Genomic DNA, 13,649 nt, shown 5'->3' on the forward strand with positions numbered 1-13,649 from the left:
AGCAGGTTATGAGACAACCTGCATGAAGGGGTAAGTACACATCTTTCTCATGCCACATATCACCCAGAGACCTACATGCAGACATTAAGAAAGCAGTATTTCCAGCATTTAATGGAACAACAATATTGCTCATGCAAAGTAACAGGAGAGGTCTGCAGCTTCTGTGACATGTGGTGTGGCAATGGTGAAGTGAAAAGCATGTCACATCCAAGGAGACAGTTTGTGATATGCTTTTCTGTCCACTGAAAGCCAGGCCATGTGTCAGATAATGCTTCACCATGAATGCAACATGTTACTAAGCATCTGGTCACATGAGCATGTCTTAGCAGACAGTAAGTCATATGCATGCATAGATGTTAGGATTTGGTGTCTGTAACAGTCATAATTAGAAAATAAGGAATATTTGCAGATATATGTTAATGTTTCTCTTTCATATTCTTCTTGGAAGACTGTTGTACTCTGAATTTCTAGAGGAGTTGTTTTGCATTGCATAAAGTGAATGAGGAGAATGACAGATAAGAAGTGGATCCTTAAAGACTCATAATGTATATGGTCACAGTTACTGTATGGTTTAAAAATTAACTGTATTGATCTAAGTTCCTTAAGTGGTGATAATGGAACTGTGTCAATTTAAAATAAATATATTTTCCATTATAATACCTGCTATGATTTGTATCCCTTTGTTTTCAAAATTACTATAGGAAACCATAGGCATTTCTGGAACAAGGCAGTAAATATCTCAGTTTCAGCTACACCTAACATTCAGCCCTGAAATTGGTGTCAAAGATGAAGACAACCTAGTTTGCTAATAGAATTCAGAATTATAATTACTTTTCTGGAAGTCAATCTGCCTAACTTCCTTGCCACATTCAGCAAAAATGGCTCAATGCTTTTCTTGGTATCAAAGTGAAGCCAAACTAGAGAAAGACTGACCACCTTTTTAAAAGGATGAAAACTGAACCTTTACAATGACAAGCTCAGTTGTATGGCAAACTCAAAGCAGAACAGGATATAGCCAGAATTTTATATCTCCCTGCAGCAGCTTTGACATACCAACTTCTTCAAGCGGCTTGTAGTTATCAAAGGGATCAGAAATTTTATCTACAGTGCATATTCTGCAAAGTACTTTGCAAGAACTGAAGGATGTCATCTAGCCAAGACTTTCCCAATTATTAGTACTCATGGAAAAAAAAAACCACCAAAACCCAACAAAACAAACAAAAAAAACAACAAAAAAAGGTTTCTTAATATTTACAACTTCTCACATCAGTTTGATGATTAAAATGATTGTATAACTGAAATCTTTTTTTACAACATCCTCCTAACAGGTAGAGCAAGCTGATGCCACAACCAGCAGGAACAGTATAATTAATATATGATTTTGACTTTATATTAATAATAGAGCAATACACTAATTAAAACCAACATCGACTGAACTTTCTATTTACACTAGCTCAGACAGCACAGGAGGCAAAGAACTGTATTTCAGAGGCATATGTGAATGTTAGAGCTTCTGTCATCCAGGTGCCATTTCTGACAGAACACATGTGTGCTGAACAGTTGGCAAAAGAATGAAAAAGATTACTGAAGATATATAGGCACACAGAATCTGGGATGACATAAAAATTAAGTCCATATAGGAGGTGACAGACTGCTTCTAGAAAGATATTTTTTCCCTACAATTTCTTCCATCTTCATAAGTGCGTGTGTGCACACATGCACAAAAAAAGATTAAAAGGGAAAGGATGAGGGGGATTTTTGATATATTTTAAATACAAATCAAGAAAAGACTTTTTATTTGGCATTTCTGCTTTCTTTTGGGAAGGAAAAGGAAACTAATTTGGCTATTAGGAAGCTTTGATTCCTAAATTTAGTCAAGGCAGACTCTCCTCCTGTGAAGTCAGCATCAATACCCAGGATAATAATAGCACCTGTCTTTTGACATCAAAGTTCTCTGCCTGAGAAAACAAATAATGTAAACAACAAACTTCATGTATTGTATGGATGCTCCTGGCTTTCCTGTTAACTGAATACACTTGCCGGGCATGAGTGTTCTCTTATTTTGGAGATCTGGAATGTAAAAGTGACTGACTGACGGATTGCAAAACTTTCTTATGAATTTGGACTGCAAGAAATGGTATCGTTTACTGTCTCACAGTGAAGGGACTGTGTGCTCCTACGTAGTCTTGTTGAAGCTGAAGAAATCTTGATGAGAGATTCATTGCATCCGCTAGTTTTCATCTGGATCCAGATCAAGGTCAACTTCATTGGAAATGTTAAGATAAAAGAAAGCATAGAAAGCCAACAAAAATACCAGTATAGCTGCAAGGACAAGTGCAACTTCCTGTAGGAATAAGAGAAAAAAGTAAAACAAAACGTGTTAGAAACAGTACCATATTTTCAGATAAATCAGGAATATTATTTCCCTTCTATAATACATATCAAAACGAGATCAGCCATATAATTGCACAAGGCATTGATACTTTAATGATTTCTTCTTTGTGATTACCATTTCAGAATGTTATAAAATCCATTCCCTTAATAAAGATTTTGGTGAGTCTGATATACTGCCAAAAACGGGATGGATGTCTTAAAGACCTAAAAATAGGAGCTTTATATCCTGTTATTATGCTATTCCTTCTTTTTTAAAAGAAAAGACAGAATCCATAAACCACAGTTTTGAACACAAATTTAAGTTATGAATTTACACTGTGAATTTTGATGTTTTCTAGCAATATGTTACTGCTTTTTGCCAACAAATTTGTAATTTTTTAATGAAGCAAACACAGTATGGTGGAAGTCAATGAAAATTGCTACCTCTACCTCCCAACCTCCTGGCATGCATTACAATATGGAGCTTCAAAATCGTTCAGAATTGGATGAAACTTTTCTTCCTTCCCTTTGCAATAAGGCAAAAAGCACAACAATGTGCACTTGTGCTTGCCTCTCTTCCCATAAAATATTGCAACTTGATGCATCTTCCTTAATTAACATAAAGGAGTCTTCCAAAGTATACATGATTTATAGCAGCTTTCAGAAGCAGAAAAATGTTTTTGCACTACACGTCATGCTCATTATGTGACTGCCTATCATCATATTCTATCTTAAAGCTGGACTCTGTTAAGCTCCAACTTTAGATCTCAAATATAATAAATCACAATTATCATACTCTTTATAACATTACTTCTTTCAAAGTGACACTGTTTCATATTTTAAAGTTTCTATTCTCCTGGAAAGCACAGCATACTTCGTATAGTGTTGGCTTTCATTTTGCTAGACAATGAAAGAAGAAATACAAATTTGACAAAAATCTTTATGTTCCTGGAGCTCTCAGAAACTGCGACTTCCACAGCTAACACCATGCACTGCTTCATCCTCTATCATCATGATGCATTTTTAAAATCTGAGGTGCTCAAAAGGAACAGGTTGGTTTGTTCCACCCTGAACTGTTTTCCCAAATCTCAGCTTCATGTTGGCCTACAAACCATCTATGTCAGAACAATCCAGCTATAAACTTAAAAGGAGAGAAGAAAAACAGTTCCGTGACTTTACAACAACTAATCTGAATCAGTACAGAAGATGCCACATCAAACCTACTCTGCTAGTGGGATTGAAACAAGATGCCTACACCATACTTAGACAATTATACACCCTTTACCATCCAAGGATAGAATCTGACCCTCTTTGGTGCAGAATTCATTGTGTCCTCTAAAATAGGTCAAGAGAATTCTTCCTGATAATGCCTGTTTCTCCCCTTAGACTAGAAGGGGAGTAGAGATGATACCTGCACTGTAGGATGAATTCTATCCAGGATCTCTAGATTGATGGTGGCTTTGTGACTGACTTTGTGTGTCCACTGCCATGAAGGAGTTAAAACTGTTGGTCTCATCTTTTTTAAAGTCTAGCCCTTAATCTGGCATTCTTCTATAGAACAGCATTTCATTTGCATTTACATGAATGCATTAACTAGTTCATCAGAATGTTGGATCAATAATTCAACATATGCCATCTAATAAACTTTGAAATACTACTGCCTAGTTGGCATGTGCTCTATAGGAATTTTTGTTCTATAGAAACCTTTGCTTTACATTTTATACAGATGATTAATTGAGATGTACTTTAAATTTATTTTACCACATTAAAATTGCTCTTGTAAATTTGCTGAGGCTGTTTGCTGCAGAATTCAACTACATTTTCCTCTTAGAATTATCATCTTCTGAACCTCATCCTCCTGATTTCATATGATTTGATTAAAAAAAAAATAAGAAAGTACATCTAATTCACTAATATATTAAAGGAAAGTGATTTTTGCTTTGTTGCAGTTGCAACACGTCAGTATCTCACAAAAGGGCATAGCAGCATCAGACAGGTTTCATTTATTTCCTTGTATCCACAGCTGTGCTCCCAGACCCATCTGGCCACGCAGCTACTAATCTTAAGAGGATGCAATAAACAAGTGACATACAACTGCAAGCTCCATCTGCTCAGGAGAGTGGACACAAAACCGTACAATGCAGGCACAGTTCACGCTTGATACAGACAGCAAATTCATTCCAATATTAAAAAGTTTTTTCCCTTGTTTGGATGCCATACTTGCCACACTTTGCTTTACAATAGGTTCACCTGTTCTATCCCTTCTCCTCAGCCACACTTCTGAAACACTGCGATTGCAGCAGCAAAATTATGGGGAATGTTTGCATCAAAGATCTGTTTTCTAGGAAGTAAAACTGGGAAAATCCTACTTTTTTTCTCAAGCTGCCCAGTGACTGTTTTGACAGGAGTAGTTCCTTTATTCCTCTGCCTAAGCTTTACAGTGAATAACACTGAGGTAACAATGCTACTTTCCTTGCTCAGGCATTAGGAACTGGGTGGCTGGATCAGTATTTATTAACCCTCAGAATAAAAAGCCTTACTGAAATTCCAGGTTTGAGAATTATGCAAGAACCTTAATTTTGAGTTACTAAAAGAGTACTAAAAATCTAAAATAAAGGGCCTAACAAAGGACACCTGGCTCTCAGCTAGTGATATGCATTCTCTTAAGAATTGTATCCAGTTTATGAACTTTTCTAAACATAAATTTTGCAATGTAAATAGCAAATGAGATGCTACACCACTATACTGTCTTTGCAACAGTAGTCTATATTGTCATTTTAATTTGTTTTGTACTTATCAGGCTTTGCTATTTGTATTTTAAGCCATGCATAGAAATGAAATGTTAAAATACTCCTCGCTCGGCATATATAGCTCCCTTTCTCCTGCATTTTATGGATCATCCCCATCATCCCTCTGTGAAATCCATTTACTCAGAGGATTTCATCATGAATAATTAACCAATATAGAAAAAGTCTTATAGAAATAAACTTAAAATGATCACAGGGCTTCTTCTCCTTTTTTTCTTTTTTAACATGGAACAGAACACTAGGAAATAACATCCCTGCTCTCAAATCGCAAAGAAGCCTTCAAAAGGAACAGAATTTTCTATTATATTCTCTTACATTTAGAATAACATCTGTAGAATCCTACAAATTTCAGCTTGGTTAAGTTTTTGAGAAACTTTTCCATAAAGGAAACATATGCCATAACAGCATAATGTAGATTTAGTTCTTCCGTTAGTTCTTTCATTTTTTGACAGTTCTATGTCTCTCATGCCAAAATACTTGGATAATGTCCTCGGATTCACCCTGACGGAGCAAGGTGCAGAGTTGGGCTCTAAACAAGACTAATCAGAAATTGAAAAAAGTAGCAGTGAGGATAAAAAGTTGGCTGTAACAACACAAATCACAGAATCAGAGAATGGTTAGATTTGGAAAGTACCTTAAACATCATCTAGTTCCTAACTCCCCCACCACAGGCAGGGACACTTTCCACTAGATCAGGTTGCTCAAAACTCTATCCAACCTGGCCTTAAACACTTTGAGGCAATCCACATCCACAACTTCTAATTCCAGACACCGTGTATGGCAGCATCACATCCCATGCATACAGGGAAATGTTACACTTTCAGGAAATTTCAGATTTTTTACATATATTTTTTTTATTGTCCTACAAAGAGAATCATACCTTTTGTTATCTGCAACCAGCTTAAAACTAAGTGAAAGAGTTCCACAAATTGCTGTCTTTGAAATGCTAAACTGTCCCTACTGATTTCTGGGAAGAGATGAACAGAAAATCATACTGACCAAGGATACCTGTAGAATTTAAAGAAACATAGATGGACTTGAGAATCATGAACCTTTTCATCCCATATAATTTTTAACCAAAAGACTTTATCTGAACATTCATCATTTTTTAGAGTTTGAAAAAAATTATATTTAAAAATGGATGCAGAACATTCTACAGCTAATAAGAGGTAACAAAAGTAACTTAGTAACTTTTATCAGTCATTTTTGTGTTTGGTTTTTTTTTACTGTAAAAATTTCAGATGGAAGAAAGATCATTTTTGTCTCAAATAATGAGAACAAAGTACTATTAGAGAGTCACTTAAAAGGCCTGGCTGTATGTTCACAAAGTAACAGGATTCATTTTAATATAGCTAAATGCAAGATAATATATACAGGTATCAAAGATGTACAAAGTACAGACTCTGTTGAAAAACAGTGACTCTCGAAAGTCTTTTGGATTTAAGGGGTAACCACTCCCTCAGCACTCTGAATGTGCAAAGGCAGAAGTGCTTCCAGTAGGGAGATGACTGGTATTTATTTTATTATAGAGAAGAATGAGAGCTAGTTTGCTTACAGCATATAACTGTAAGGCGCTTCGCAGTGTGGGGTCTTTCTATCTTGTTTACAAGAACCTCTCAAGGCTCAGCTGTGGTTAGATAAGATCTGTCTTGAAATAGGATGCCATTTCCTAGAAGCAAGAATGATTGAACATTCCATTTACCTTTTGGGGAAAATACGGACTTCCATGGCTGGGAGTCTTTTATGGTCAGATCTCTCAAAAAAGTACATTTTGGTTTAGCTTCAACTTGGGTTTGTGTGAAAAGGAGGTCCTGGCAACCAGCCTTGGAGTTGGTAAACTCAGCCCTCTAGACTGCTCCACTCCTTCAGGACACAGGGAAGACTGCAATTACTTACATGGTCAGTGCTATATTCTGAACCCCTGAAGTACCATATTGTTAAAAGTAAAGGCACCTCTTGCTTCAGTGCTTCAGACTTTTCTGTATAGGATAAAAGAAGTTTCCCTACTTTCCAGGAACCTTTCCTCCAATTGTATTGATTTAATTTCTAGGATTTGAGGTTTTGTTGTTGTCAACTGTTACTTTGAAGTGTTAGAGATTGGTCACAAGTACACACCAAAGCTGAGTAAGATGGACTAGTGCTCTGAGATGGTACAGAAAATCCTCCTAAGCTCCTGCTTGGTGCTTCTTGTGCATCTTGTTCCCATGTTCAAACCACCATGATTACTGTACTTATGTATACAGGTCAGGCCAGGGTCACAAGGGATCAATCTGACTTTGTTTTCCTGTCGGATTTTCCACGCCCTTCCTTTTCAAGGTCAGGGATCAAAGTCTGACTACTGAGATCACTGGGAACATCAGAGTCTGTTCACTGGTGGCACATTTAGCCGCCCTGCTCTTTACGTGAGGCACATAAGCTGAAGACCCAGTATTTTGGCCCTTACAAAGTGCCTGGGCTTCCTAGAAAGTATTTGGACGAAATTTTACGATCTGTAACATATAGAAGCCCAGATCAAATGATCTAATAGCCCCTTGCAGGCTTATTTTCTGCAAAGCTATGCAACTATATTCCCAACTTATCTTGGCAATTGTAGTTCACTAACTTAGCAGATCATGAGCAGCATGAAATCAGAGAATGCTATTTGCCAAAATACACCAGGAACGTCTTGTTATCTACTCATACATAACTTGTTCCAGATGAGATACACTGTTAATAGTGAGCTAGCTACCTACACAATAGATTAAGTAGATGGGCAAAAGACTGACAGTAAGCTCTCAGTTTTTTAGGATGCATTTTTTCCTTAGCTCAATCGATGTACTATCTTGCTAATAATTCTCTATGGAGTGGTATTCTGCAGTCAATTATGTTTTTGTGAGTGGGTGTAAAATACTATTGTTCAATTTGTGTCTAGCTTTCAACAAGAGAGAAAACTTCATCATCTATCACATGGACCAGTGATTCATTCTGCAGCCTCTGAACAAAGTCTTTCCCCGAGAACTCCTATTAGTTTTGGCCTCTGCATACCAAACCCCACCTATTTGGTGCTGAGCTTCTACATTCCTCAAACCATTTTCTGCTTGCCATCCTCCTGCTGGCACCTCTTCCTCACCCTCTGAGAACCGAGTTAGCACTGATGGTGCAGACCCCTTGCTGCTTGAGCTGGTAAGGATGAGCAGGTGGGCTTCCACCCGCACAAGCTCCCCGTGGGGGATAACAAAACAACCACACAAAGATTCAGAGGCTCCCTTTTTGGTACTGCTACAAAAAATTCTGTCGTACCCAAACACCAGGAGACATACAGCATACTGCTTTCTCTACAAGTTGTTTCTCAAGACAGGGGTCCTGCTCTCCCAATAGATACCATATATTTTGGCACTATCTGCATTAGTGTCACATGTACAAGCAGAGCCACCATAATAGCTCTGTTACAACATTTAATCTTTAAACATGTTTAAAGAGCAAATATTGCACACCAAATACTAGCATGGTCACCCTGCTTGAACTAACTTTTGATAGTTATTAGTGCTCAGCTGCTTCTCTGACATTATCAACATGGATAAAATCTCTCATTGGGGAAATTAAAAAGTACTAAATGCCAGTGACTCAAAGAAACTTTGTTACTTTAAACCTTGCATTAAAATGACAAGGCAATCAAAGTTTGACAAGACAAGCTAATTAGTATGCCAGCAATGAAATGTGAAGGATCTCTAGGGAATTGGTTCTGAAAAGTTTATGTCATTTACAGGGCCTTTTTTTTTTACAGCAAATGTTGTCAGTTCTCATGGTGAAATACACAACATCTGAATTTCATTATCTTTGTAGAAATTAAGGACTAAAATACCTCCATTATTTTCCAGTCCTTTTTTTTTTCTTTGCCTAAGAAAAGTCTACACCAAGTCTTAGTTTACAGCCAGGAATATAAGCTCTTCAGGACACCAGTGCAAAACAACTCCGGAAGGATCAAGGAGCACTAAAAATCCTACAGTTTCAAGTGTTGCTATGATACTTATTGTTTTAGGTATTTCACAGAATTACAAAAATATTCCTCTTTCCCAAACAACTTGTACTTTTACATGTATGAAAAGAACATCCTTCCTCTACAATACTTTTACTAACTGCAACTTAGCTTTTTATAAGAAAATGTTTCTATATTTTGAAATGCTGCACACTGCATTATGTACTGAAGCCTGGATAAACAAATAAAATGTATGGTAAATAAACACAGATTTGTAAGAACTTTGGACATTCTATTTAAAGTGCTACCTACTTACTGCATTACATTGGGGTTATACTAATTTTTTTTCTTCAACACAGACCGAAGTTAGTCAACTGTCACTGCACAGAATCAGAGCCTACATCACATAAAAAGACTAAAATTCCAGCTTTTGGAAGGCGAATCATATTGTTTATTGCTATGAGAAAACTTTGTTAATATGAGGTGACAACTGTGATGATACCTTCCCAAAGGAATAGCTCAGGCACACTCAAAAGCCCTGAATATTAGGAAACAATTAAAGGAATGCACCCTCAAGCCTCAAAACAATTTAGCGAATGTACAGAACCTGAAGGGACAAGGAGTGATTTAACACTCTGCTGTCACACTAAGCACAAGACTTCAAGAAATTCTAATTTCAAAATTTATATAGAAGATAACAGAAGTATCTGGGATAGGTGTGGAGAATGAGTGCAAGAAGACTGCTTTTGGACAGCTGTGAGAACTTACAGTGGCCTGAGCAAAACAAGCCCTGCCTGGGAGAGGGAGAGAGCTTACAGGGCTTCACAACTAAACAACCTCTCCTTGGGTCGGAATGGCGATTTCCCTGCAGACACTCCAGGCACATCCACTGCCCACATAGCAAAGCTCTGCTGAACTGGGGGAATAGAGCAGGGTGAAAAGTTGTCACTGCAAGATGGGAGGTGCAAGTTTACCCTGAGACATTAAATATGCCTCACTTCTGTGCTGAGCGCTTCACAGTCTGCCAGTAGAAGCACAGTTTTATTCTACAGGGATTGACCATATTCTGGTAGAAGTATTGTAACATTTAGTAAGCCTGAGGTTGTTGGCATTAAGCAGGTTCAGTGAGAAGGATGCACACAAAGGCCCTGCTTTCCTTCCCCCCACAAGCATATCCCAAGGGAAAGGTGCCCAACCTACCTTCAGTTTTGCTTCAACTATGTCAGCTTTTCTCAGCAATTAGGAAGCAAAGCAAAATGACTGTGATCTGTTTGGGTATGATCCAGAGTCATATTTTAAGGTTCAGGTGTGCAAAAAATACTACAGCCGGAAGACAGCATTTTAAAGACTTTGGGATTTTTTTAAAGGCAGAGGCAGAACTGCAAACCTGAGATACTGTGCACTGCTATTATCAGAACCCCCAAAACACAACATCCTGTGACATGGAGAACATGGGTGTACCTTGATGGCAAAACTCATTCTTACGTAGATGTCAGCCGGTGTTCTGCTAAAACATGCAGGAGAATATTTGCACAAAATACACTGTTCTCAATTTATTTTCTCACTAAAACTTTATTCTTCACTATACACAGGATTACACATATGTTTTCCTATTCTCCCTATTTTAAAATAAGAATTACTGAAGAAAACAAGGAATCAAAACAGGTTTTAAAGAACCAAGGTTCATATTTTTCTCATTTGTGAAAGACATGCAAAAACCTTGCATGTTTTAGAACTGGACTGTACAGTAAAACAGTACTCCAAGTAGAACATCACTTTTAAAAGGTCATGTTATTGAAAGCAAAATGGAAAGAAATAAAAACAAGATCTAATAAGAAAGGAAGGGAAAAACACTGAACTCAAAAGGTTAATAATCTATCCCTTAAACAAAAAAGGCAATCTACCTTTTCTCATTAAAACCTGACACACAGCACTAACTGAAGAGATTATGTTGTGAAAACATACTGCATTGCATGGTAATGCTTGATCGAGATCGGCAATCAGGAGCAAAAAGAAAGCACTGTTTCGTGATTATAATAGCAAATTCTGGAAGACAACCAAATACATCATCTGGCAGCTCAACAGCTGTTACAACTTGGTAGTAATACCTTGGCATTTGCTATAAGCTATAACTTGAAAAAATTGATTTCTCACCTGCCAGAAACAAGAAAATGTTCTCCTTTTAACATTTCTGAAGTTTCTTCCACTAGAATATCCAGGTATTTGATCCACTTTTTTATTCTGCTCAGTTTTTACCCTTGCTGCTAACCTATTTGTGTATTAACCTGATTCAAAAACGAGTTTGAGGGAAAAATAGTGGCTGCAACTTAAATCAATTTTCCATGCATACAGTACTTTATTGACCCTAAAGTAAGTATGCGTCATAACAAGGACATGGACCACTTAAAATCTTTCAGCATTTCAACTGTTCTAGTTATTTTAGGGTTAAGTAAAAGCAATCCATCATAAATATTTTAGATTCTGGCATTCCACCTAGATTTTGAAGTGTCATAAACAATATCTCTCAAAAATCAATATTCACACAGTACATCTATGGGGAAAAGAAACAACATATACACAAAGGTGGTATAAGCTGTCAAACAGATCTCTACCTTTACGCCTAGTGCAGTTTTCTTGGCCTCTGCTTTTAATCTTGTAGCTCTTAACATAGGCCTGGTTTTCTTATAATCTTGTTTTCCTAGAGTAGAAAAGCACATTTAAGGAAAATGACACAAAATAGAATATAAAGAATATCAGCAATTATTTCAGTTGAAAAGTCAGATCTAACGTTTTGAAAACATCCCCTAGTCCAGCACTTTAAAGAGGAACTATTCTGTGAGACTGGGGCTTGGTCTGTGGAGAAAAGGTAGCACAGAGAACGACAGCAACAAGCAAGAGCCAACAAACCAGTGCAGAACCTAGTACTCCAGAGGAACATCAAAACACATGTACAGTTAGCCATCCACTAGTATAATGTTTATTAAATTGGTCAGTAAGCATCAGACAGCAAATAAGTAGATTAAAGATGATGTTTTTCCCTCTCATTTCAATCAAAACAAAATTTTCATTATAATTTTTGTTGGGTATTCATCCCTAATGCATATATAAATGTGTAATACAGGACATTATGGTGAGTGTAAATGTTGATCATTATGAACCGGAACATTATTTGCAAGTATCAGAACTCAGAGACATGAGTGTCAGTCCAAGTAAGCGCTTATAAAACCACTGCTTCACACCACTTGCTTGTAGAAATGTGTTACACAGAATCTTCTAGAAGTGTCTCAGATGAACTTTTATGGGGACTATCTCTTGCAGGCACAAAGAGTGCAGCCGAGTGCTTGATTACTGTGCGTGCATATGAACTGAGTTCAGAGCAGGACACGCAAGTACTCAAAAATGGCATAAATCATTTATCTCAATAATACAGAATAAAATGCTTGATATCTCTCAAGGATATTTTGCTTTCTGAAGGGGCTGTTATTGCTGTATTATGTACTATTTAAGTTAACATGAGTCAAGGCTCAGATACCGTCACAAAAGGAGAAAGAAAAGAGTAATCAGTGAAAAAACTCCTCAGAGAGGTAGAACTTCAGTGTAACTGCTTTGGCTGTTCAAAGATGTCCTTTCCATTCCCCTTGCTCCCCTAAATGCATACATGCCCTTATGTCCTTTTTGCCTATTTCCAAAGCCAAGCTACAATGATGTAAGCAGGAGTGTTTGGCTGTTTTTAAACCACTAATTTTATCTAGTTGTACATTAGCTTTCATTATGGTTATATTCAAGTAATTCAACCTTTCCTCTAAAACCATGCCCACTAGTTTTTTGTATGCAATACTCCCATTTGCTCAACCAGATGTGATCTTGCATTCATAATCACTAGTGCAATCTTCTATTTTATGATCACCTTCAAAACTGGAATATTTTGCAGTGGTGAAATTGTAAGACATGAGTTGGAAAAGAAGGTCTTCTCCAGCAATACACTGGGTTCATGAAAATGCACCTCTGTCTACTTTCTCTATCACTGCTCATATTCAATACAGAGCAACTCTGTAGCATACTGTGGATGCTGAACTCACATTACGAATTTGCATTCATTGCATAATTTCTCCTCAACCCCTCGGGATTATATATTGTGAATGTCTCCATATTATCCTTTGGTCAGGTATTACTCACGAAAGACCTGAAACAACTTAGAAAAATAACCAAAACCATGCCTACTGGTGGAGGGAAGTATATATACAAGGAACCTTTTTAGAGGACTAAGCAAAGAAAAGATGACCATTTCTGTCTCATGCTCCAATATATTCATCCAGTCAATTTATCTCAACTGCAGGACAGGATTATTCTTCAGAAATCAATGACATCTGGTAATAGGATGCGTCAAGAGTACAGTAAGTTTTTTGAACAGTTAGTGAAAGAATTACAGGAACCACCAAAATGGCTATGTCATAAGAGGAAGCCGGCCAGAAAGAGTACGTTTCTTCTCCCTAAAGCACTGCAGTCATACTTTT

At 37.1% G+C, this 13,649-nt stretch overlaps 1 protein-coding gene across 2 annotated transcripts in view; it reads right to left on the minus strand.

Annotated features, from left to right (window-relative positions):
• Window positions 1-1,368: 1,368 nt before the first annotated feature.
• The window catches only part of TRIQK (triple QxxK/R motif containing), a 59,100-nt gene continuing 46,819 nt past the window's right edge, over window positions 1,369-13,649 (minus strand). For both annotated transcript variants that reach the window (XM_057402995.1, XM_057402994.1), the window contains 2 exons: window positions 11,748-11,833; window positions 1,369-2,344 (listed from right to left, as the gene is read on the minus strand). In XM_057402995.1, coding sequence (XP_057258978.1) covers window positions 2,231-2,344; window positions 11,748-11,833 — 200 coding nt within the window. In that variant the 3' untranslated portion in view covers window positions 1,369-2,230. The remainder of the gene's footprint in view (window positions 2,345-11,747; window positions 11,834-13,649) is intronic.

The sequence above is a fragment of the Pezoporus wallicus genome, unplaced genomic scaffold (genome assembly GCF_028554395.1).
Source record: "Pezoporus wallicus isolate ANWC-B61680 ecotype Strahan unplaced genomic scaffold, APGP_CSIRO_Pwel_v1 contig_2456, whole genome shotgun sequence".
In the NCBI taxonomy this organism is placed as follows: Eukaryota; Metazoa; Chordata; class Aves; order Psittaciformes; family Psittacidae; genus Pezoporus; species Pezoporus wallicus.